The following is a 26,494-nucleotide window of genomic DNA, read 5'->3' as shown; positions in this document are numbered from 1 at the left end:
CTAGTTCACTCAAGGTCACCAGTGACTGATGGAGACTGCTGCAGCCCCAGGCAGTTCCCCGCCCCCACTCCCCGGGATCATGCAAATGTGAAGACCTACACCCTCCAGGTTTCTCTCCTGTTCCTCCAGAAATGTGGTTAGGGCGGCTCCTTCCTAAGCCTCTTCTATAAATAGATTTTACAAAGACACGAACCATCTCAGGCACACTGGTTTATAAACAACATTTCTATAAAGTTTACTCCACCGTGAACTTCCTCCAATGTCCATAAATACACTTTCACATTGTCATTTTTATGTCTGCACAGCGGCGCATTCTAAACAAGCACCACAGTCTTTTTTTTTAAACAACAATCCCCTGTCCCTGGATCTTAAGGTTTTCTTCCACTTTTTGAAGAAATTTTCAAACAGAACTTGAAGCAAATTTTTTTGCGTATCTCAGATTATATGCCTTTAGGATACATTCCCAAGAGGGGATTTCTTGCCAAAGGGAAGCACACTTTTAAGGTTGTTGATATCTTCAATTGTTCATTTCCCACAGTTGAATACAGAGAGGCCAGCAGCTGAAACCTTTTTCAAGACCCCAGTCTGCACATTCGTGGTAAGTCCTGACCCCAGGCCCATGCTGCGGGGGAGGGATTGCACCTGGACTAAATGGTCTGAGCGACGCGACGCACGTTAGCATGAATGAGCTGGCTCATTAGTTCATGTTGCCTCCGCCACCAGAAGCAGATAGGACATCCCTCAAATGTGTTGTGGCAGTAGATTACAGTATATTATGACAATTAGATATTGTACCTTTGTGGGGGCAAAGTCCTACTGTGATCAATGTAAACATGGAAAAACTGTAATTTTTATGATCCTGATGTGGGATTTCTCCATCTTTTTACTACAAGAGGAACTGCAGGCCGGGCGCGGTGGCTCACGCCTGTAATCCCAGCACTTTGGGAGGCCGAGGCAAGTGGATCACCTGAGGTCAGGAGTTTGAGACCAGCTTGGCCAACATAGTGAAATGCCGTCTCTACTAAAAATACAAAAATTGGCCGGGTGTGGTGGCATGTACCTGTAGTCCCAGCTACTCGGGAGGCTGAGGCAGGAGAATTGTTTGAACCGGGGAGCAGAGGTTGCAGTGAGCCGAGACCATGCCATTGTACTCCAGCCTGGGCAACAGAGCAAGACTCTGTCTCAAGAAAAAAAAAAAAAGAGGGTCCGGGCGCGGTGGCTCACGCCTGTAATCCCAGCACTTTGGGAGGCCGCGGCAGGTGGATCACGAGGTCAGGAGATCGAGACTATCCTGACTAACATGGTGAAACCTCGTCTCTACTAAAAATACAAAAAATTAGCCAGGTGTGGTGGCGGGCGCCTGTAGTCCCAGCTACTCGGGAGGCTGAGGCAGGAGAATGGCGTGAACCCGGGAGGCAGAGCTTGCAGTGAGCCGAGATCGCGCCACTGCACTCCAGCCTGGGTGACAGAGCGAGACTCCATCTCAAAAAAAAAAAGGAACTGCAAAAGCCCAGCTCCTGAGCTTGCCCCCCACCCACCCCAACCGCTGTTCTGCACTCACGCCCACTGGTCTGGTGGCCGGGCTCTCTGCTGAAGGGGCAGTCGGGGCAGGGCCTGGCTAGAGGCTCCATGGAGCTTGGGCCTCTCTGGAGTTGCATTTTGGAGCTCTGGTTGTCTCTATTCCACTTCTCTGCCTCCAGTAGCATCTGCCCACCTGGCCTTTCTTTGTGTGTAAACTCCTGTCTCTGTGTGTGTGTGTGTGTGTGTGTGTGTGTGTGTGTGTGTGATACTAGCTGCCTGTCTGGACTCTGCCTGTGACAGCTGGAAATACATCCAGCTGCCTCACCCCCGCCAAGCCTGGCCCGGGCACATGGGTAGAGGGTTCAGTGGTGCTGAGAGAGAACATGTGCCCAGAAATGGTCCAAAGAGGCCCATGATGGGACGGTGGGCGCAGGGCAGAGGCAGAAGGATATTTGCCCTGGGCTTTATTTCTATAAATGGTGCCAAATTTAGACCTTAGGCCTTACCTTCACATGAGGTTATGGACACAGTCTTAGAGAGTCACTGAATTCAAAGAAGCCATTTGTCATTCGTGTATAAGGTGGTGTCTCATTGCCCACCGTGCTTTCTGTGATGCCTTATGAATTAACGTATCTGTTAGAAGTCCTTCAAATGTCTTGTGACAATATGTCAAGACAACTATACCTTTGTGAGTTCAAAGCCCTCGCAGGATTCAGGAAAAACACGGCATACATTTTATAACCCTCATATGGGATTTCTCCATTTTATTTTTTAAGAGAAGCAGAACCTCAAAAAAATTGGAAGGGGCCTGGACCTTTCTGGACCTCTGAGAGGCTACAGTGTACAACTCCAAGCCCTGCGGCGTCTGTCCTTAAGGCTCCCGGGAAAGAAAAAAGCCCTCGCAAGTGCCCAGTAACGTGGGTCACTGCACAAGGGTGCGACTGTGGGAGCTGCACAGAGGCCTGGGGCAGCTGACGCTGGTGTCCCCAGACCTGGCCGGTGCCGCCCACACCCACCTCATGAACGGGCTTCCTGCAACACCTGCCTTGCGCTCTGAGGGGCACAGAAGCCAGGACAAACCCCCAAGCCTCCCGCCACTTCCCTCCACACTCAGAAACAACCCGTTTCACAAGGAAGTCAGCACAGTGCGTTGTGAAATTTTTGTTATGAAACAAATTCCCAGTAGGATTCATGGAAGTTAATTTTTTCCAAAAACTTTGTTGCATTTTAAAATTCCTTTCACTCAATTCAAAATGAGCCTGTCTTGGCCAAATGTCTTTCTGTTGAGGAAGAAAAATAAAAATAAAAAAATTCCATGTGGTGTTAGGTAAGGGTAGATTGAAGGCCATCCATGGTGCCGGTAACCAAGCTTTTCATTTAGTTAACTCAACCCACAAAACAATGACTTCTACCTGAGCAACAGCTTATATTTAAGTACCAATTCACGTCTTCATAGAGTCATAACAAATTCACAATGTGCCTTCCATATTAGCCTTTTAAGGAACTTTGTCTCATGGAGTTGGGCCATCAATACAACAAGGAAAAATCTGAAGGAAAAAGAAACAAGCACAATATTGACAAACTAATTTGATAATTTTTTCTTGTTATAAGCACCGAATCCTAAAACATCCAAAAAATAAAATGAGGAAGGATCTTTTTTGACAAGATAAAAAAAGGAAAAATAAAAATCTAGGAGTCATAAGAAAAGACTAATAAATTTGAGTGCATAAATACAATATTCTGCAAGGCAAAAAAAAATTACCATAACAAACTCAAAGACGGACAACCATCTAGGGAAAGAATATTTGTCATAGATTTACTAGATGAGAAGTTAATTCCCTTCATATGTAAAGACCACTGCATAAAACAAAGGATGATTTCTAACAGGTGAGGAGAACTTATATGGGCTGAAGCTAAATCCTCCCAACAAACTGTGAATTAGCGGTCATTACTGTCCCCATTTCATAGGGGAGAAAACTGAAGCACAGAGAGGTGAGGTCACTTGCCCAAGGCCATACAGCTGGTCTGTGACGAGTCAGGATTTGAACCCAGGCAGCCTGGAGCTGGAGTCTGTGTTTGTAACCACTGTGCTATGGTTCCCACCCTTCCCTTGGAGACCATGCATGGAGCTGCCCTTCCCAGGCCCACAGACTCAGCACCGTGCAAGAGCATGATCAACACATGCCAAAGAAGCAGCGGGCCAGGAGGGCATGAGGTTCTACAGGCGTGTGGGCCTGCCTGGCGTCCGTACCCCCACCCCAGTCACCGCAGACCACACACCTGAAGGCTGACTCGGGCTGGGCCGATCAGAATCACCAGAACTGACCCAGGCACGGGCAGGCTCACCTGACAAAACCAGAACTTGGAGCTTCGGAGCGGATGCTGCTCCCACACCAGGAAAGCAGCCTTGAGAACAGAGCCGGAGCGAGGCAGGGACAGGGTCTGATGGCTGTTCTGGCACCCGGAGCAGCCTGTGGCCCACCGCGTTTCCCAAAGAGCCACGAGGATGCGCATCCCACACGTTTTCATGCAAGACTCAGAGCCCGTTTCCCGGCTGCCTCATGGGCCCTGTGCCTCGTGTGGCCAGGAGGAGACACTCGTTTGCATATCGAGCCTTTAAAATTCTCACTCCACACCCCCACCCCAAAGCCCCACTCTAATCGCTTCCTGAAATGCCTGGGGCTGTAGGACACTCACTTTCCCCACGGGAATAAGAAATTCTTCCCTTTCCCCTTTCCCTGCTCCTCTAACAAAGCCACATGCAGGCCATCCTGGGGAATGGCCACTGCCTTCAGCCACGGTGAGGGACAGCAGAGAGTCCTGCAGGCTGAGGACAACTGGAAAATGCTGGCCCTGCCTGAAGGGGCGGTCACTCCTTACCCCTGACCAGCTGCTGCCAGTGGGGTGCAGGGGAGCAGTTCTCATATTTTAAGAGAAGTCAGAAGTGTAGATTTTTAAATGAAATTTTCCCATATGTAAAGGTTGAATTTTTTTCAGACAGTGTCTTGCCCTGTGGTCCAGGCTGGAGTGCAGTGGTGCAATCATGGCTCACTGCAGGCTTGACCTCCTGGGCCCAAGTGATCCTCCCACCTCAGCCTCCTGAGTAGCTAGGATGACAGGTACACACCACCTCGCCCTGCTAAATGTTTTTTTTTTGGTTTTTTTTTTTTTCGTAGACACGGGGTCTTCCTGTGGTGCCCAGGCTGGTCTGAAACCCCTGGGTTCAAACAATCCTCCTGCCTCGGCCTCCTAACGTGTTGGGATTACAGCTGTGAGCCACTGTGTCCTGCCAGAGTTGAATGTTAATTTTAAAAGAAAAACACTGAAAGCACTGGGAGAAATTCCATTTCTGGAAACCTCGTGGGCTGGGGTATTTGGATCCACCCACCTGGCAGGAGACAATCTAGAAAGTCTCACTCTAAAAACAGAAGATCAACATAGCGTCCACCAAACCAAGCACGTATATAGTCAGCTGCAGATTCCGGGATGTGGTATCACGTGAGTTGGGAGAATCACCTGGAGAGACTGGCTAAAAATGCAGATTCCCAGGCCTTGTCCACTGAGACTTGGAATCAGCACATCCTGGTTGGGGCCTGGGAACCTGCAGTTGCTGCCACCCAGGGCCTATGAGCTGTACTTGGAGATGCACTGTACCACAGCATCGTGCAGCTCAGGCTCATCTTGCATCCTCTCTGGGCCTCAGTTTCCCCATCTGTTCAAGGAGTGTGCTGAATGAATGCTTCTCTGAGGATCGTCTGCTCCACAGGCCTCCAAGCCCCCTGACCCCAGATCACCTGAGTAAGAGAGTAGCTAGACCCCTGCCAGGCCCGTGTCCCCCAGGCCCCTCTGGAAATTTCTATCCTAAAACTCCACCTGCAAGTATTTTAGCATATTGTTGACAGCTTTTTAAATTTAGGAAACAAATGCAAAGGGGGAAAAAGTCAACTCAAAGCTGAGAAGAGGGAAATGGCCGTGCGGAGATGCTCCAGCTGCTGCGTTGGGACCTCAGCAGCCTCCCTGGGGTTTATAAGCAGAAGAAGTTCTTAATGAGTGTGAGGAAAAAGTGAAGGAAACATTCACAGAGGGAGGAAGGTGAAGCTGAGGGGCTAATCGGGGAGGCTGCCTTTCCCAGGAGCTGCCAGAGCCATTCACAGGAGAGCTGGAACTAGAAGCAATGGGCCGAAGTTACTCGAGACGGAATTTAGCCCAATATCAGAAATAACACACTAAAAGTCAGAGGAGTCCAACAGCGGAATGGGCTTCTTTTTCTGCCGTTGTCTGTGTTTTTACTTGTTATATCAAATAACATTATCTTAACTGACATAGCAATAAATCAGAGGTAGAAATGAGAGGTAAGCAAGGAAGAATTACCTAATAATCTGCACCTTGATGCTGGAAATGACCTTTTTCGGATTTTATGCAATCAGTTCCCTTTCATTTAACTTTATTACGGTCAGAAACTTCACATGAGATCTACCTCCTAGCAGCATGCTGAGTGTCCAGTCAGTGTTGACTATAGGTTCAATGTTGGGGAAATGACTTCTCTAGGAGTCGTGAATGGCTCTTGTTCAGTACTCAAGTGAAGGTGCAGCAAACCCTGGATGGAGATGCTTTCAATGTGCAGTATCTATGGTGTGCCAGGCACTGAGAACTCATCACTGGCCAAGGCAGACTCAGTCCTCGTCCTCGCTGAGCTGAAGACCAAGTAAGGGAGACAGAAGTAACAGGCCATCATCAGTGGTGCAAGTTCTAGGAAGAAATGTAAGGGGAGCCACGAGGGCATGAGACAGAGGACCTCACCTGGACTGGAGCTCATCCCTGTAAAGGTTACACTTGAGCTGAGCCTTCAAGGTCTCCAGGTAGGTGAAAGAAGGTGCTAGAACATTCCAGCAAGTGCCCCTTCCTGTTTTCAGCTTCCCCACCTGTGTGCTCACTGGTCAGAGGAGTTAAAAGAGAGAATCCTGAGTATTGAAGGAACAGGCTGTGTTTTCTAAGCTTAACATTCAAGAATGGCCAGGGATCCAAACAGCCTTTTTCTCTCCAATGTCCTCCAAAGCTTCCCCCATTAGCAGCAAGTGACCTTAAGAAAATGTCCCCAGAAGGCACCATTTGCCAAAAGACAAGACCCACAGTAGCTTCTAGAATGAAGGCAGGCAGACAAGCAGCAGAGAGGCTCTGGAAGAAGTAGGGGTGGAGGGAAGGCCCGGAGCGGGGGTCCGGAGCGGGGCTGCAGCAGGGACCTCTGCCTTCTATGGGCCCCTCTGGGGACAGCCACATTTCTCAGCATCAACCCTGTCCCCTAAAACATTATTTGTTAAAAAATCAGCTGAAAATATGAACAGAGACCACATCAGGATTTGGAAATCAGAAATATAAAAGCAGTGGGCCTGTTAGGCAGGGGCTGGAGAGCATTTCTCTATTTGAGTGTTGTTTTTCGTTATAAGAATAACAGGTTATAAGTTTGTGCCCACACCAATAAGTGTGGAGGAGGACTCACTCAACACATCTGAAAAGGCTAATTCAATGCTTCCCACGTTCTAATCATTCACAATTTTTATCAGATCTGAATAACACTTGAATTATGATTATTAGGGAATATTTTCCTTTAAATCTACCCATTTTTAAAGCTCAGTGCTCACTGAAATCTCCTCTTAAATAATATATATGAAAACTCATTTCTGATGCACCCATTATATTAAAATAAAAACATAACCATTGATTTTTGTTTTAGTTGCTCCAAGTGCCCCCTGAGAAGGCCTCCTCTGCCTCCTGCTACAGGGACTTTTATTTGGAAAATGCGGGGCAGGCCTTCCCTGTTCACGGCTTGGTTTCCCGCACACAGAAGTACAAGCTCATCGTGGCCCCAGGAGAATCCGCCCGAGCCAAGGATACAGCAGAGGAAAGCGGGAAAGGCATGCCATGGCCCTCGCACAGGCTCATGGCCCGGTCACCTTGTGAAGCTGAACTCAAGACCCAGGGGGGCACAGTGAGAAATGCCCCACCTACTCTCTGCGTCTGCATCAGGCCTCACGAGAGCAGCCTCTCACCAAGCAGCATTGATTGAAGGTTTCCTGACTTTGTTTCCTTTCTTTTCTTTTTCTTTAGAGACAAGATCTCACTGTGTTGCCCAGGCTGGTCTCGAACTCCTGGGCTCATGCCATCATCCTGCCTCTGCCTCCCAAAGCACTGGGATTACAGGTGTGAGCCACCGCACACCCGGCTTTGTTTTATATCTGGCCATGCTCTAAAGGAAGTGGCCACATGAACAATATCTTAAAAGTTCTGCTTAACCACGACACAAAAGAAATTGTCAACAGTGGGACATGAAGCCCGAGTTCATGGCTCTTTCTTCCACACAGGTTCTTGTGTGTCTCATGTTGGGGGCATGAAATGAGTGAATACATGTTTGGGATTAGACCAAGGATTGGTGCAGAGTCGGGGCTCAACAAGGGTATGTGGCTATTGTGATCAGTTCAACCACAACGGCCCCTCTGTCAGAAGTCACCCTCCAAGCAGGCAACGTGGTGTTCTTAGAAATACCCTGGTGAAGAAAGGGAAGTTTGGAATCATGGACACATGAGCGATAAACCCAAACGGCCTCCTGACAGCTGGACCAACCATGTGCCAGGAATATGCTGTAATAGTTCTTCCAGTCTTCACAGAAACTCTATGGGAAGGTCCTTTTATTCACTCACTTTACAGATAAGGCTTTTCAAAGGGAAGCAGTGGTTGCCCAAGATCCCCACAAACAGGTCGGAACCGGAAGTGGAACCCATGCCTTCTGGCCCCAGAGCTCATGCTGTGGGCAGGCTCTGTTCAACCTGAAGATTATTGGAAGAGTGGAGAAGTCTGGTTGGGGCTGAGGGGAACTGGAGACGGAAGTCTAGGGCCACTGCGACTTAGCTCCAGTCAGCCAGAGAAGTCAGGAGAGATTTCTCAAGAAAAACTGGAAATCTGTGGAAATTTCCTATTTTTCAATGTTGACAGCTAATTTTAAAATTTTAACCCGATGCCTGTCCAACCGAACACAGCCACAGGCCAGAATCAGCTCAAAGGCCTCTCATGTGTGACCTCGGCGTGCAGACAAAACTTGTCCAGTAGCTCTGATTTCCCGCTGGTCCCATCACTGTCTCCTTTCTCGGGTTTGTCATCTGTGATAGTCCCAGGCATTGGAACCCCTGGCACCTGCACCATCCTTGTCCTCAAATGAGATCGATTCCAGTGTGGTTGCTGGAGCTTTCTGGATGCCTCTACTCCAAAGAGAAGCCATTCCCTAGAAACCCAGAAAAGGACACCACAGAGATGCCCCTGCCCTTCCTGAATCCAACGCAAGGAAGGAGCACATATTACTCTCCCGTCCTCCTTGCCCCTGCCACCGAGCCCACGCCGAGCCCATGGTTGTTTTTCACTTTGCAAAAATAAATAAGCCTGGGATGTTTATGGAGCTGTTTGAACTCAGGAACAGCTCAAACTATGAGTTTGTAAACCTGACCGTGGTTTTGGGCCTCATAACCATTGCTCAAAATTCTGGTTTCCACAAAGCCCAAGACGTGTCCTCCCACATGTTTTTGCCTTGCTAAGCTGTTGTTTATTTTCACTGGAACACAGTCCATATTGTCCTACAATCATGTACAATGAACTCATCACAGAAGGCCATCTGATGTCCAAAATGCCTTAGAGCTTCATACGAGGCCTGCATTAAGCTTTGTTCCTCCCTAGAAATCATAATTTTCATTTTGCCTAGGAGAAAGGAACTTGAAGGCTCCAAGCTGTTTTGGAAGGCAGAGAACAATTTCCCAGAAAATTTGCAATGTGGTCCAGACGTGCATTGCCTGAAGCCTAGATATGAGAGAGCAGGCTACACTTCACACGGTAAAAGCAAACAAAAGCAAGTCGATTCCCAGTTTCTCTTTTGCATCTCTGCTCTGTCCATGGCACGACTTTAGCCACAAGCCTGCGACCGCTTGCCGGGACAGTTCGAGCCACTGCCCAGCCCCTCTTGATGAATGTAAAAGAACCAAAACCAGGCATGAGTGTTCGTGGGTATGCCCTGCCCACTCACCGTCAACATCCCAGAGCCAGAAATCACACTGCAGGTGCCATGCCATCAATTTCCTTCCCACAAATGCCACGGCCCTGTCCGATCCCCACTGTGACATCGCTGCGTCTGTTTTTTAGGAAGGTTTTTTTTCATCCTTTACAAGATTAAGTATTTTGATCTCACATCTCTGTAAGAGGATGTAATAACTTCCAGCCACCAGGACAAGTCTCTGCTTAGTAACCTCCTTGCCTGTATTGCTCCCTCCCCCGCCCTCTGATCCATCGTTGACATTCTCACGCATTCTGCAATTGATGAGAACCTCAGGTTCACATCTGACAGTCACCAGAGGACAAGGTGCTCCCTGATAATGAAATGCATGACAAAGATGCTGCAGGGATCAGCCACTCACCTTCAGGGCCACACTGCTCTGGCTTGCTAATGCAGGAGCTGTTGTACCTGCCGTAATAGAGAAGCGTGACTCCCTTTTCCTCTTTCAGGTAAATGCCTTTGTTGACCTTCCCTTCCACAATATCTAAGGAAGAAAAATGACAACATCATATGTTAATAACCTTCCGAGATTAAAAGTCTGAAGATGTGTGTCAGACCTACAAATAACTTATGTGTAAGTATGTGGTATTATTTATCTTTCTAATTATATATTTATAACATCATATATTATTCTATAATGTTAATATTCATAGCATCAGTAATATTTAATTATTAGTAATTAAATTGTAAATAATTTATGTGTATGTGTCAGATAAAAATTTAATATTAAATGATATTAATATGTTTGTATATAATATGCATGTATTATATACAAATGCATACAGACCTTTGCATATGGATTTCATATTGCAAATCATATCATATGATGATGTGATAATTGTGATATTTGCCAACAGATGGGCCACCAAGCGTGGCGTAGCGACCCCTCCTGTCCTGGACTTTGACTGTGCTGACCTGCTTTTCGAGCCCTCCCCACTCCCATCCTCATGCTGAGCGTTCCAAGTGGAACATTTCAGTGCAAGTGGGAACGTGGAACTACAGCTGAACTCCTTCTCCTTTTGAGTTTTAATTGAAATCCCCTGAACCTGGACAGGTAGATTCGGGATTTTAGCAGAACCCATTTTCAGGCGCCAGGAGGAAAACCCCGAGTAACATTTTGCATAGCCCCAGGAGAGCCTACGGGTGACAAGCCCAGCTGGCCGCAAATCCCGAGGGACACTGCCCCATCCGATCATCTTGTTGTGTCCCGTTCCCATGGCCAGGGTATCTGATGGTGTGGGGTAAATGGTTTACAGAATAGATAAGTGAAGACTGTAAAAATCAGGAGTGAGTAGGATTTACTGTTAACTGGGGTCATAGTCGCTCAGAGATCTTTGCTACCACGTGGGTCGGGGAGAATGTCTGAGCCCCTGGCAGCCGTCAGCCCAGCTAAAGACACACGGGAGAGCTAACAGGGTCTGTGGACCTGACCCCAACCCCAGCTCAGGCTTTCCAGCTACATTGTCACATGGATAACTGATTCAAGGGACCTCAGCGTTTTTCCTTACTCCTTTTAAACTCATTTTTAAATTTTATCCTATTTTTGCTGAGGGAGACCTATACATTGCAAGGTTAAATGGATCTCTAGTGGTTGCGTAATTGAGCTAGGCTGTATAAACCCCTAAGTCAGCCTGCTTGACTGGAAACATTAATTTTGGAAGCCAATCACCTTACAGTTGAAAGAACAGTCAGTTTCTGTGTTGAAAAGGATCACAGGGTAAGATCGACAGGGTCAGAACTGGCTTCTACACTGATCTAATGAATGCCTCAGTCGCTCCTACCCCTTTTGCTTTGAGCTTCATGTTGAGCCATGTAGGCTCTGGAGGTTATCAAATAAGACAACAATTTAACCGTGATTCTTGTGGGTATGTTTCACAAACAGCTTCTAACGATTTTTTTAAAGTCCAGCTACAGACGAAATGCTGATTTTAATGTTTATAAGAAATCAAATGTTTGATGAGGTATTTTTAAATTAACTTTAATTTTCCATTAAAATGGCATGTTTTCCTCCCCCAAAGAAGACAATTCATTTAAAAATCCAAACAATCTCTATGTTTAGAAAAGGTCTCATCTTGGGTCTGTTTTGTTCTGAAAACAAGCAGTTGGCTTAGAAGATCCTGGAAACTTGAAAGAATATATATACCTTCTAATGCGGTGGTCCCCAGCATTTTTGGCACCAGGGACCGGTTTCATGGAAGACGATTTTTCCATGGACGGGTTGGAAAGGTTGGTTTTGGGATGATTCAAGTGCATTACATTTATTGTGCACTTTATTTCTATTATTATTATATTATAATATGTTATGAAATAATTATACAACTCACCATCATGTAGAATCAGGGGGAGCCCTGAGCTTATTTTCCTGCAACTAGACGGCCCCCTCTGGGGGTGACGGGAGACAGTGACAGATCATCGGGCATTAGATTCTCATAAGGAGCGTGCAACCCAGATCCCTCACGTGTGCAGTTCACAGTAGGGTTTGTGCTCCCAAGAGAATTTAATGCTGCTGCTGATCTGACAGGAGGTGGAGCTCGGGCGGTAATGCGAGCGATAGGGAGCAGCTGTAAATACAGATGAAGCTTCACTCACTCACTCACCACTCACCTCCCTCTGTGCAGCCCAGTTCCTAACAGGCTACAGATTGCTGCCAGTCTGTGGCCCAGGGGCTGGGGACCCCTGTTCTAATGTATTGCAATCTTCCTTTAGACTTAACCCTAGTGGTTATTTTTTAACACCTTGGATCTGCTCTCTTGACTGGGACATTTGCTCACTTGCTAGCCAAGACATAGTGAATTCAGATACTACCAAACAGAATTGGCCTTAGAATTCATCGTAGATCCAAACTTGACAGAACGAAGAACAAAAGTACATAAATGCTCACCTACGGTTGCAGAGAGATTTGAGTAGGCAGAGTCATTGGAATACACAAAGGTAGCATTACGGGAAGGAAGCACAGTGAGCTTGTGGGTTCGGGACGCTGGGTGAAACAACAAAAAGAAAAAGCACAGCAAGTGAGTGAGACAAAAGACAAATGGGACCAACATATCTCTCAACCTGCAGCAGGCACCAGGAGGGGCTCTTTCATCCAAGAGCACCCTGGACTTTCTCTTCAGACCTCACGTCCCCCAGCCTCCACCACCCTTGTTTACTTTGGTCAGCAGCTCGGCCACTCCAATGGCCCCACTCAGTTCCCACGCCAGGGCGTGATGGCTGCTGAATTTGGCCGCAAGCGATAGTTCTAATTTTCTGGCTCCAACACCTATGCGGATACTTAGTTGAGAGATATGAAATTGAACTTGGCCACTTATAACACAGGCTCAACAAAAGGATGAATGGTTATGATGTCACAAGAACTGATGAGACAGACACTCTGCATGAAAATGACTGCGTGAGATGACGACAAATGGACAAAACGACGGAGAGTTCGGCAACAAACGACAAAGCCGCACATCCTCAAAAGGCTTGCCAAAGCCATTCGCCTGTCCCCAGCAGCAAAATGTGCTGATGGGGTCTATTCTTTTCTTCTCTCCCTTAAGAAGCCTGTAATCAATTGAAATATGCCAGCATAGCATTACAACCTAGAGAATGCATCCAGTAGGGAAGTGTGGAGAAACCTTCCACATTGCAGTGTTCCAGGACAAACACGGATATATTAGTGCTTTACTGGAAGTCAATACATTCAGGGAACAAAATTCAGCCACAGTGTGTAACTGTATCTGTGTAATTACATCTGTGTAATTTTTCATCGGTAAAGGTTTCAAAGCACCAAGAGTTACTGATTTAAGCCACCACAATGAGTTCAGGTATAGGGGTGAAGAGAGAAAGACACTGACAGTTATTCAAGCTTTTGTTTGAAAAAACTCCTAGCATTTTAGTTGCTGGGTCCTGGAACAGTGAGCTGTTTCAAGAAGGCGTTTCCACTTGGTGAAATGACCCCCTTTCCATGCTTTAAAATAAAGGCCTTGAAAAAAGAAAACTAGATGCCAACAAGGGAACGTGGTTTGTTTGAACCCGAGCCAGTCGTGAAACAAACTTGCATAAGGGCTTTCTCAGCCCTGCCAGGCCGACCCTTTGGAAAAGACATCTGGCTGTAGGGTGGTTTCCAAATGTGGCCATATTGCTGCCCTACAGGCAGGTGGATGAGAGCGATGCTGGGCAGGGAGTGCGTGGCACCCGCGCAGGTGCCCTTCACGGAGTGCGTGCTCCTCCTCAACTGCGCCCCGCTCTAAGAACACCAGCAACAGAGGCAGCACTGATGGTTCTCAGTTTGCAAATTTTAAGGAAACATTTCAGAAGCTTCAGCGGTGATGTCCAGCAACACATTAAATCACAGGAGTAAGGAAAATGCCAGTGTGTCAATGTGGAAATCACAGTCACTGGCAATAAACTAAAACGCCTCCCACGGAACCAGAACAGGGACGACGAAAGCACGTGCTAGGACTGCTGTACAGTAAACCCTCGCCGCCCATGTCAGCCATCTGACATGATCAAGAGCAATCAGTAAATAAAAATAAAAATGGAAAACTGTCCTAAGTCATACAAAGCTTACGGTTTTTAAAAAATCCTTATTAGAAAGGGAAAAAAAAAATACCCAGGAAGATGTGAGGTTTCTCCTACCAACAAATGTCTGAAGTAACTCAAACAGAGACTATTTGGAAGTGGGTCTCATTGGAAACGTCTTAGGCGATGCTTAATCTTTTCAAATGGAGCTGATGTGTGGAGAAGCTGATTGATAGATGGGAATGCATTTGCTGAATGAAACGGAGGCCCTTCAAACATGTGAGTTGGTCTTAGTTGGCATGACCTTTGACATCTGCTTCAAATAGGCCCCTGCTGTGGCCAGCGTGCAGACGATGCCAGTCCACTCAGCCTAGAAAACAGACACCTGACTTGCACATAGAGGCATCCTCAGGCCAGCTTCTGTTTCAAGATTGTTGGGGAAAATGCACATTTTAATCATATTTTGAATCAGAAATTCTCCCATTCAATATGTAATAGCTCTCTCTATAAAAATTCTAGTAAAATGCTTTGTGGCCTGGCACGGTGGCTCACACCTGTAATTCCAGCACTTTGGGAGGCCAAGGCCAGAGGATTGCTGAGGCCAGGAGCTTGAGACCAGCCTGGCAACATAGTGAGACCCCATCTCTACAAAAAAAAAAAAAAAAAAAAAAAAAAAAAAGCTTTGAAATAACTATTACGGGAAGTTACACAAGTATTTGTTCATCTCTATCACCCTGGCTTCAAAGCAGATTCTGTCCACATCTGCTCCCCCAATGGCCCTGGGATTCCCGCGCCCACAGCCACTCTCAGCACCCGTGTCTCCTGATGGCCCTGGGATTCCCAGGCCCACAGCCACTCTCAGCACCCGTGTCTCCTGATGGCCCTGGGATTCCCGGGCCCACAGCCACTCTCAGCACCCGTGTCTCCTGATGGCCCTGGGATTCCCGCGCCCACAGCCACTCTCAGCACCCGTGTCTCCTGATGGCCCTGGGATTCCCGGGCCCACAGCCACTCTCAGCACCCGTGTCTCCTGATGGCCCTGGGATTCCCGGGCCCACAGCCACTCTCAGCACCCGTGTCTCCTGATGGCCCTGGGATTCCCGGGCCCACAGCCACTCTCAGCACCCGTGTCTCCTGATGGCCCTGGGATTCCCGCGCCCACAGCCACTCTCAGCACCCGTGTGTCCTGATGGCCCTGGGATTCCTGCGCCCACAGCCACTCTCAGCACCCGTGTGTCCTGATGGCCCTGGGATTCCCGGGCCCACAGCCACTCTCAGCACCCATGTCCCCCAATGGCCCTGGGATTCCCGGGCCAGCCACTGTCAGCACCCGTGTCTCTACCTCCAGTTGTATCCTGAAGTTCATGGATCCCATCCACATTCTCCAGCGGCCAGTAATGGGAAGCAGACGCCAACACCTGAAATCCTTGGGGAAAAAAGAATAAAAGTTTTAAATCATCATTAGGGAGGAAAGAACTAAACGGTAAGAACCGCTTAGCACACACATTATGGGGGAAGAGTAAAAGGATCACATGGCTATGGGAGATACTGAAAGCTTATTTAATAAAATTCAACACACACTCTTGGTTAGAAAAAGAAACTCTTAAATTAGAAGTTGGTAAATAATTCCTTAACTGGACAAAACAGGGTAAATAGGAATAGATGCCTCTTGTTGCATGAAAACAGAAGCCACTGCGTTTACTGGTGACACACTAGAAGCTTGCCCATTCATGTCAGGAAAAGATAAGAATGTTCCATATCCCGCTGTTATTTACCATTGTTTTAGAGTTAATATCTAATGCAATCACACTATAGAAAAAAATAAGGGTAAAATCATTTTAAAAGAGGAGAAAACTAACATGAATGTATGCCAGACACTGAGGTCCTTAACAAGCACTTCCTCATTTCATGCTAACAATAATCTATAAGAGAATTGAATTCTTAGCCTATTTGTAAAGACAGGAAATGAAAGTCTTGCACAAAATCACACTGCCAGCTCGTTGTAGACACAATACTCACAGAGTAAGTCTTTCTCAATTTAATCCTGGTCATTCTATTTTCCCTCTATGCTTCCTCCACACGAAGCATTACTCAATTCGAGATTTCCTTCATGATCCTTGTACTTTGAGTAAACATAACTTTATGCAGGTATGTTGTTTTCTATTTTGCTCTTCTCATTGAATGCTATATGAATTATTTCTTTGTTTCTATCTAGCCCTCATAATTGAGTTTCGGTAACAGTCTCTTGAGTGGCTGCCCCATAACAGGTTTAACCATTCTTCTGCTAATGAACAATCAATAGCTTCCATCCTTATTCATACAGGTGGCGCTGACATGAGTGGCTTTATGCATACCATTTTAGTCTTCTCTGGGATTAGTCCTCTGGGATTCATTCCCACAAGTGGAAATAATGGTTCAGATGACTAAACAATAATCAACTGCCCAAAGTGACTGCTAGATCATAGAAAAGGACAGACTAATAGTCTCTATGTTAGTCCTTGTTTTTAAAAAAAAAAACTTTTTAAAGAGGAGATAATAAGATCATTATTTTCAAATGATGTATGCCTGATAACCAAAGTGGAAAACGATTACAAATAAGAAAAGAATTTCATAAGTGAAACACTATTACAAACAATAAAAGAATTTAGCAAGGAGGCTTGTACAAATTTAATATACAAATGTCAATTGCTTTTCTGTATTCCAACAATAATGCTACAAAAAAAGAAGAGTTCTCCTAAGTGCAGCCAACAAAAAGAAAATATTTATGAACACAAGAATAAGAATTGTACAAGATTTTCATGAAGAAAGCAAAAAATAATAATTCTGAGGGATGTGAAAGAACCCTTGAATGTATGAAGGATTCAACCTATTCTTGGAAAAGCCGACTCAATGTCTTAAACTATACTTTAAACTATGAGTATTAGGAAATTTGTGTAAAAATGCTGAGAGAATTTTGTGGGGGAGATATCTGATTATGGAGTTTATATAAAAAATAAGCAAGAAAATCTGGAGAAGAAACAGAAGAGGATAAAGAGAGAAGATTCACACAGTGATAAGGCACACAACATAAAACTACAATAAAGATGGCTGATTGTTACACACGGATAGACAGTTCAGTGGGAGAAAAATCCACAAAGATGCCTAAGTACATATGGAAATTTAGTTTGTGATAAAGGGGGTCTTTTATTTTTTATTTACTTATTTATTTTTGGAGATAGAGTTTTGCTCTTGTCGCCCAGGCTGGAGTGCAATGGCGCAATCTCGGCTCACTGCAACCTCCGCCTCCTGGGTTCAAGCAATTCTCCTGCCTCAGCCTCCCAAGTTAGCTGGGATTACAGGCACCCACCACCATGCCCGGCTAATTTTTGTATTTTTAGTAGAGACGGAGTTTCACCATGTTGGCCAGGCTGGTCTCGAACTCCTGACCTCAGGTGATCCACCTGCCTCGGCCTCCCAAAATGCTGGGATTACAGGTGTGAGCCAACGTGCCTGGCCCCAAAGCTGGTCTTTTCAATTAGAGGAGAAATATTATTCAACAAAGACATTGGAACCAGTTCACCACCTGGAAAAAATTAAGATCCCAACCTCACTCTTTATACCAGAACAATTTCCAGATAGATCAAAATTTACATGTAATAAAATAAAACAAAACACAAAAGCTTCTGCAGAAAACAGGCTATACATTTGACAACATACCTTTTTAAAATTTCTGTGCAGAAAAAAAAAATCACGCAAAATCAAACCGAGGAGTGTTGTTTATATAATACATATTACAGAAAAAGGTACTGATTTCTTTTTAGAGGTATTAAACGTATCATATTAGTAAAACTCCTACTATTAAAAAGAACCAACCGAATATTGAGGCAAAGGAGATAATCAAATAGTTCAATGAAAAAGAAATAAAAATTGTGTATAAATATATCAAATGATGCCCAACCTTGCTCATAAATTTAAGAAGTATATTAAACAACAATGAGCCTATCAGAGTTCACCCATCAGACTGGCAAGCAAAGTTAGCTATACTAAGCTGGCAACTTCCACCACATTTCTGATGGGAGTTCAAATCAGTACACCCCTTCTGAAGGGCAATTTGGCAATATCTATCCCAATTTTAAGTGTACATTCCCTTTGATCTAGTAATTCCACCCCTAGGAATTTATTCTAGAGATACACTCATACATATGATCAAAGACCTCTATGCAAGGCTTGTTAGTTGCAGAATTTTTTAATCGTATCAGAAACCTGAGAAAAGCCTAAATGCTCATCTACAGAGCGCTGGCTAAATAAATATAGCACATCTACACTCTGGACTGGAATACAGCTGGGACGAATACTAAGGTTCATAAATGCACTGAGATGGCATATTCTTTCATTGATATTGTCTAGTTTTTAAAAATTAAGGTGATAAAAATGTGTACACTATGAGCTATTTGTGTAAAATATAGTTGGTTCAGGGCAGGGATGGAGAAGAGAAGAGGAGAGAGAAGAAGAGAGAGAGATGTCTGGAGAGATACCGCAGAAACCAATACTGCTGTTTTGGGAGTGAAGAAATCGAAAAGCTGAGTGCAAGGTGTAAGAAGAAGATTTACATTGCATTATCTTCCTGTTTTATTTGAATTTTTCTTTCTTCTTTTTTTTTTTTTTTTTTTTTGAGACGGAGTCTCGCTCTGTCGCCCAGGTTGGAGTGCAGTGGCACAATCTCCGCTCACTACAAGCTCCGCCTCCCGGGTTTACGCCATTCTCCTGCCTCAGCCTCCCGAGTAGCTGGGACTACAGGCGCCCGCCACCACGCCCGGCTAATTTTTTGTATTTGTAGTAGAGACGGGGTTTCACCGTGTTAGCCAGGATGGTTTCGATCTCCTGACCTCATGATCCGCCCGCCTCGGCCTCCCAAAGTGCTGGGATTACAGGTGTGAGCTACCGCACCCGGCCTCTATTTGAATTTTTCAATCTGTATTCCTTTAGAAATATTTTAAGGCTTGCTTTCACAATTGAAGTGCCATAGGTAGTTATGGGCATACCACAATTTTCAGATAAGAACTGACGCACCCCATCTCATATCTGAATTTTTGTCCACAGGGCGCCCAACATCCACACGTGTCCCGTTGCTTGGTTCCACTTTTCAATTTGTATCTGTCCCTCCAGTTTTATGTACGCAAGTTCAAAATGTAAGCCAAGAACAAAGTTAGCTCTGTAATATGAGCTAAAGAGAAGTATCTAAACAATAACTTAAGTGTCTTGTTACTCTCTAAATAAAACAGCCCTATCTAGATAAACTAGCATGTTAGAAAGTAAGGCCTGACTTCAGTTGATTTCCAGTGGGGATAGTTCTACTATTGTAATGCAATATGAAGAATCTGAAATGCAAAAATCAAAAATATTCATTTTCATTCCTACTGTGCTTTTTTCCCCCTAAAATCTAGGATGTTCATTTTGAAGAGGACAAAACCTCATTGACTTGTTATTCAAGTCATCTGGGAAAAAAAATTGTAAAAGGAAATAACATCTGTTATACAAAGAACAGATGTGTCTTCAGAATCCTCATCTTTATAAAATAAACCCTGTGGACGATAAAGCCCTTCCCATTCTTTCCATTTACAAATGGCCACAATCAGTCCTGGCAGAAAGGCTGACAGAGTAAAGTGATGGTGTCTCGTTCACCCCAAAGCCAGCCAGGGTTCATAGGTGGCCAGTGATGAGAAGAGCGGGGTTGAGGCCAGAACACTGCCTTCTCTCCACACCATTGCACTTCACACAAGTGTAAAACACCTCAGTTGCCACAGATGTTTTGCAACTAGCAACACTGACTGGAAACAAGCAATGAAGGGGCTGCAAGCTGTGACACCCTCAGGGGCCGGCGAGTCCTGAGAAGTGACTGGACAGAGTCCAGGGATGGCATCCAAGGTAGTTAACAAGCTGGAAGGCACAGGCCAGACTCATCAGAGCAGATGCTGGAAACCATCAGCTGGTACCACTGGAGTCGTAGGGCAGGAGAGGCGGAGGCGATGCAGAAAACTGTGCCCTGTCTAAATTAAGTAGCGCCTCCTGATGCCGAAGCATTACGGCTCTGCAGGAAGCTTTGCGGCTCTGCAGGAAGCTTTGCCCAGAATTGTCGGGTCTTCATTTTTTAAAGTGGAGTCAGAAATCTAGATTTTTTTAAAGCAAAATCTATCAAAATTTTAATGTTAGCAATTTTTAAAAATAAAACATTGTGTGGTGCTAATGGGATGGGCTGAATTCAGCCCACAGGTTTCTTTTCCAACTCAAGGAGTAAAATAACTCATAGTCCTACAAGTTTCATCAGAGCAAGAAAGTCTCATTCTTTCAGGAAAAAGGCACTCTGTGGTGCTTTTCCCATCGAGAAGGTGGCATGGGACCACCTAGCTCTGCAACCACCTTGATTTTCACCAAACTCTTCTAAAGACTAAAAGTCTTCTTAGGCAGGTCAGCCAGCCAAGCAAAACCATGGCCCATTTGAGGACTCCAAAACAACCCCAGCCTGAAAAACAAGTAGCAGGGGATACAGCCAGAGAGAAAATGGGGAGGGTGGGGGATGAAGACAAAGAACGAGAGAGAGAGAGAGAGGAAAGGGCAGAGAGAAAAAGGGGTATTTTCAGCCCACATCACCACAGTTCTTCAGAATTAATTTATCATCCATATGTAATGTTTTATTAAGTTTGGGGTGTGTGTGTGTGTGTGTGTGTGTGTCAGAGACAGACATAAGAGAGAGATGAAAGACAGAGTATTAATACTCAAAACAAGTTAATAAAACCTTTAATTTTTCCTTTTCCATTTTTCTTCCAGATTTCCCTATTCTTCTCCCTTCCCTGTTACTTATTCCTTGTGTGAGTCCATGGAAACCTTTATCCCTTGGTTTCCTGTAGGGAAATAATCTTCAGTGTTGCACTGACTTGGTCCAGCTGTAATCTATACCACACAGAGGAACGCCGGCCCCTGCCGATGGTCGGGCTGGCTTCGTGGCTGCATCCTCCTTGGCCTCCAACACATGGAGCTCGTTTTTCCTGCACAACTTTGCCTGCTGTTCCCACTACCTGGAATGCTGTTCCCACTGCCTGGAATACTGTTCCCACTGCCCAGAATGCTGTTCCCCGCGTTTTGTGTAGCTGATCCTGATTCAGGCCTCAGTTCACAGGACTCTCCCCTCATGCCACCCCTTCATCGCCACCACCATCCACTCTTTCTTTCAGGTCCTTCTTTGGTTTTCTCATGGCATTTACTATTGTTTGGGATTTTTTGTTAGTATATTTGTGTGTTGTCTCCTATATCAGACTCTGTTCCTTGAATGTTCTATTTACATTGCATCTTCCATGTCTAAGACAAGGGGCCCGGGAGGTGTGGGGGTGTGTGTGTGTGTGTGTGAGAGAGAGAGAGAGAGAGAGAGATTTTTGCATTTGAAATCTCCCAAATTTTTAATGTTAGCAATTTAAAAACTAACTATACAGGTAGAATGAATGATAAAATGCAAAAATAAATAAAAAATGAATAAACATAGAATGTAATTATCTGTATAATTCTAGTATTTAGAAAATTTCTATTTGCCAAATTTCCATTTCTTCAATCAGATATAAACATTGTTTTTTTAAAATTCTATTATAAATACTACGAAGAAGAAGAATCCAGCGGTTCTGACAGTTCTTTAGAAACTCCAAGGCATGATGGAGATCTAAGGAATGATAATTACTGTAATTATCTGCTTGGCCTCCCAGACCCCTAAATAGAGCGGGTGACGTGAGCTGCCCCAAACTTCTGGAAACGGTTGGAGCCAGCTGTGCCATGTGCCCCGGGACCAGGAAACTGCTGGGTAATGACATGCTTTGGGTTTGTTTTAAGTTCCCTTTTCCTCATTACAAATGTCATCTATCAAATGGCATGCTTATAAACTTTTTAAGAATGGCCTGCAATTTATTGGCCAGTGCCATTTATGGATTCAGATTAATCAACCATCACAGCTTCATAAGGCTGTCCCCTGGGGAGCAGAGGCAAGAAATCGGGCAGCCTGGGGCCCTGGAAAAGCTTCCAGATGTGGGGAGGGGCCCGGACTCTGCCGACCCTGGATTTCCCTCTCCAAACCTACCTCCTGGCTTCCCTGTAAAGTGAGAAGGTGGCTCAATAGTCCCTATGGTCCCTTAACTATGACATTCTATAATGCCTCCAGAATGACAATCTACGGTCACAGATAAGCACAGAGTATGCAAAGGCTTAAAATGATTTCAAGTTGTTTGGCAATTACTTACAAAACGAAACACCTCTCTACATGGTAGACCTAAAGATCTGGCAAATATCTGGCTACCTCTGCCAGCGTAGACAGGCAAACCAGGTAATACAAGCCAAAACAGCCACCTGTGAGCCGAATGCACGCTGGTTGGCTAGCTTTATTGATGCGGTTTACCAGATGACTAGCAAATCTTCAATGACTGTGCATAGACAAGTCAATAAATACATAGATATTTTTTGAGACAGGGTCTCACTCTGTCACCAAGGCTGGAGTGCAGTGGTGTGATCATGGTTCGCTGCAGCCTCAAACTTCTGGACTCAGGTGATCCTCCCACCTCAGCCTCCCAAGTAGCTGGGACTAGAGGCATGCACCACCATGCTCAGCTAAATGTTTATTTTTTATAAAGATGGGGTCTCACTATGTTGCCCAGGTTGGTCTTGAATTCTTGGGCTCAAGTGATCCTCCTGGCTCAGCCTCCCAAAGTGCTGGGATTCCAGGCATAAGCCACTGCGCCAGCCCAACAAATATTTATTGTGTGCCTCCTATGCATAAGGCACAGTGCTGAGTGCCAGAATCAGAAAACAAGAAATGCTTAATAGTTGGGAGAACCTTTAACAAAATAATACAGTTTGGTGTGGTTGTGGTGGAAAGTAGGCTGGCCTTTGGAAGATCAGACTCTCGCTCTATACTGGAGACTCCTCCTTAAGGCTCCCCTAGCACCTGAGCGAACCTATGTCCCGGTACTGACCACTCGGCTGCTGTTTTCCAAGAATCTCTGTCTGTGTCTGTCTGCCCTAATTCTCCTCATGCTGTGAGCTTCTTGGGCTTAATACTGTGTCTTCTGAGCCCTGTGAGCTTGAGCAAATCGCTTGGTCTGTCTGAAAGACACGCTTCTCCACCTGCGGTGCGAGGGCATGACACAACCACAGGGCTCTTGCGAGGATGATGTAAAATCATTGAAAGGCCCAATGTGCAGACAAACTGGCCGGTTTTCATAGCTGTTTAGCACTCTTTTTTTTTTTTTTAATTTGATGGTTTAATAAGCACGTTTTATTTTAGTTTGGTTCATTTTTTAAGTTGACAAATGCAAAAATGTATATATTTATGGCATACATCTTGATGTTTTGATATATATCTACCTTGTAGAATGATTAAATCAAGTTAACTAACATATCCATCATTTCACATACTTATTTGTGATAAAAACATTTGAAATCTACTCTCTTAACAATTTTTAAGTATATTATACATTATTATTAATTATAGTCACCATGCTGTACAATAGACCTCCAGAACTTATTTCTCCTGTATAACTGAAATTTTCTTTTTTTTCATTTTATTTTTTTAAAATTATTATTATTATTATACTTTAGGTTTTACGGTACATGTGCGCAATGTGCAGGTAAGTTACATATGTATACATGTACCATGCTGGTGCGCTGCACCCACTAACTCGTCATCTAGCATCAGGTACATCTCCCAGTGCTATCCCTCCCCGCTCCCCCCACCCCACAACAGTCCCCGAAGTGTGATGTTCCCCTTCCTGTGTCCATGTGTTCTCATTGTTCAATTCCCACCTATGAGTGAGAATATGCAGTGTTTGGTTTTTTGTTCTTGCGATAGTTTACTGAGAATGATGAAATGCTACATGTTAAGAAGCTGTTCTCTTGCGATGGAAACAGGTTGTTTCTGTTGGTGTGTTTGTGGCGCCCGTGCCCATCATGAGCGCTCCTGAGGAGACACGCCAGGGCCAGGCTTCCTCTACCAGAGCTCCCCGGGGGCAGGCGAGCCTCAAGGATGGAAGCTGGAACATGAAGGAGACCCCTAGATTCTGGTTCACACAGACAGCCAGGGATGGGGCTTTTCAGCAGGAAACGAGGTGAGCAGAGTCTGAGATGTGGGAAGAGAAGACAAAAAGAAAGGACTGGGGCTGTGTGTGTTGGCTCACACCTGTAATCCCAGCACTTTGGGAGGCCGAGGCAGGCGGATCACCTGAGGTCAGGAGTTTGAGACCAGCCTGGCCAACATGGTGAAACCCCGTCTCTACTAAAAATACAAAAATTAGCCAGCCTTGGTGGCGGGTGCCTGTAATCCCAGCTACTCGGGAGACTGAGGTAGGAGAATCACTGGAACCCAGCGGACGGAGGTTGCAGTGAGCTGAGATCACGCCATTGCATTCCAGCCTGGGCAACAGAGCAAGAGTCTGTCTCAAAAAAAAGAAAGGATTGGATAGGATGGAGGGAGAGGGGGAGGGAGGGAAGGAAATGAGGGAGGAAAATGGAAAAAAGAAAATGAGATAGGAAACAAAGTGAGAGAGAAGGCAGGAGAAGGGGAGGAGGGGAGGAGGGGAACAGTGAGGAGGAAGGGGAGAGAAGGAAGGGAAGGAAGGCAGGCAGCAGGATGTTTTGTTCATGGAGGACACCTAAGCATTCAGCAAATGTGTTCACCTTCACCATTATTCTAAAAAGGAGGAGGAAGGAAGAGAAAAGAGGAAAAGGTCAAAAACAATTTGCAGTGAGAGGAGGACGAGGAAGGACGAGGAGAAAAAGAGGGACTGCTAGAACCTGGAAAGCTGAGAAGAGAGAAACCTTCTGGTTTCAAGAGCTCAGGAGGCATGGCCACCTTCACCGTGCTTTCCCACACAGACGCCGGGTCACCACGCCCTTCCATCCCTTTCTACTGTCATCAGCATGGCCATCGTTTCTCTAAGACAGTGCCTTCATCCCTAAATCCAGACTTGGAAGAACAAAGCTTCTATATGGAACAAAGACTGAGTTCAAACTGCTCCTTCAAGTTTAGGTACAAGAATGCAAGTGCATGTGTGCATGTGTGTGTACATGTGTGTACATATGTGTACGTGTGTGGATATGTGAGCTGTGTAAATGGGTGTACATGTGTGTGGATGTGGGATGTGTGTGAATGTGTGAGGGTGTATGTGTGTGCATACGTGTATGTGAAGATGTGTGTGGACACGTGCATGCATATGAGTGTGTGTGGACATGTGTGTGGGGTGTACGTGTGTGAGTATGTGTGTATGTATGTGCATGTGTGTAGAGATGTGCAAGCACGTGCAGATGTGTGTAGACACATGGACTTGTGTGAATGTGTGCACATGTGTATGCATGTGTGTAGAAATGTATGGATGTGTGTGGATGCATGTGGATGTGTGTAGTCTGTGACTGTGTGTGGTCATGTATGTAGACACGTGGATATGTGTGGACATGTGTGAACATGTGTAAATAGATGTATGTTGATGCATGTAGATATGTGTTGGCACATGTGGGTGTGGGTGTGTGCATGGATGTGTATATGTGTGCATGTGTGTCTACACATGTGAATTGTGTGGACACTCGTGTGGATGCATGTAGACACATGATGCATGCAGATGAGTGCATATGTGTGGATGCTTTTGCATGTGTATGCATGTGTCAACATGTTTGATGTGTAGGGATGTGTGTGGACATGTGATGTGTGTTGGCACATGTGGCCATATGTTGACACATGTAGACATCTGGTGTGTGTGTGTATGCATATGTGTCACCATGCGTGGATGTGTGTGATTTGTGTTGGTGCATGTGGGCATATGTTGACACATGTAGACATGTGGCATGGGGGCATGTGGACACATGTACATGTGTGAGGATGCATGTGGGCTCTGTATCATAAGCAGAAGTCCGGGGAGAACCCGCACAGCTTTTCTCCAACACTGAGCAGCAGTGAGGGCCATGCTGGGGCCTCGGGGGCCACCTGCCTGCTGCAGGAGCTGGGTGCGCAGCTCTGCCTGACCGCCCTGCAGTTCGAGAGGCTACCTCTCCCCTCCTCTCAGTCCTCTCCCCTACTGGAGCCCAGCCCAAGCCCGGAGGCCTGCATTCACAAGAAGCAAGGTGTCCAAGGTGGACACGTCCTCTCTTTAACGCAGCGCTGGGCATGTTTATTCATTCCCAAGCCACAGGAGCCCTTGTTTCATTCAGCGATTTGGCTGAGGAGAGGGGAATGTGTGGAAACTCACAGCTTCTACACCTTTTTAAAAGGAGTTCCCTATGCATGTGGATGAAAGAGAAGTGGCAGCGTCCCCACCCCCGAGTTGGTGCATGGAGGTGGTGGCGAGGCGACGATGGCTGGAACATCCTGGCTTGGGGCTGCCGGGC

At 45.6% G+C, this 26,494-nt stretch overlaps 1 protein-coding gene across 2 annotated transcripts in view; it reads right to left on the bottom strand.

Moving 5' to 3' along the window:
* The window catches only part of ADGRD1 (adhesion G protein-coupled receptor D1), a 185,927-nt gene that overhangs the window by 156,914 nt on the left and 2,519 nt on the right, over positions 1-26,494 (bottom strand). The window contains exons 3-5 of one of the 2 annotated variants that reach the window (XM_024256382.2): positions 15,453-15,536; positions 12,492-12,587; positions 9,972-10,094 (exon numbers count right to left, since the gene is read on the bottom strand). In XM_024256382.2, the coding sequence (XP_024112150.2) occupies positions 9,972-10,094; positions 12,492-12,587; positions 15,453-15,536 (303 nt within the window). The remainder of the gene's footprint in view (positions 1-9,971; positions 10,095-12,491; positions 12,588-15,452; positions 15,537-26,494) is intronic. The other variant, XM_024256383.2, reaches the window with a different exon arrangement.

The sequence above is a fragment of the Pongo abelii genome, chromosome 10, assembly GCF_028885655.2.
Source record: "Pongo abelii isolate AG06213 chromosome 10, NHGRI_mPonAbe1-v2.0_pri, whole genome shotgun sequence".
Lineage (NCBI taxonomy): Eukaryota > Metazoa > Chordata > Mammalia > Primates > Hominidae > Pongo > Pongo abelii.
This window is presented reverse-complemented; position numbering and strand designations above follow the sequence as displayed.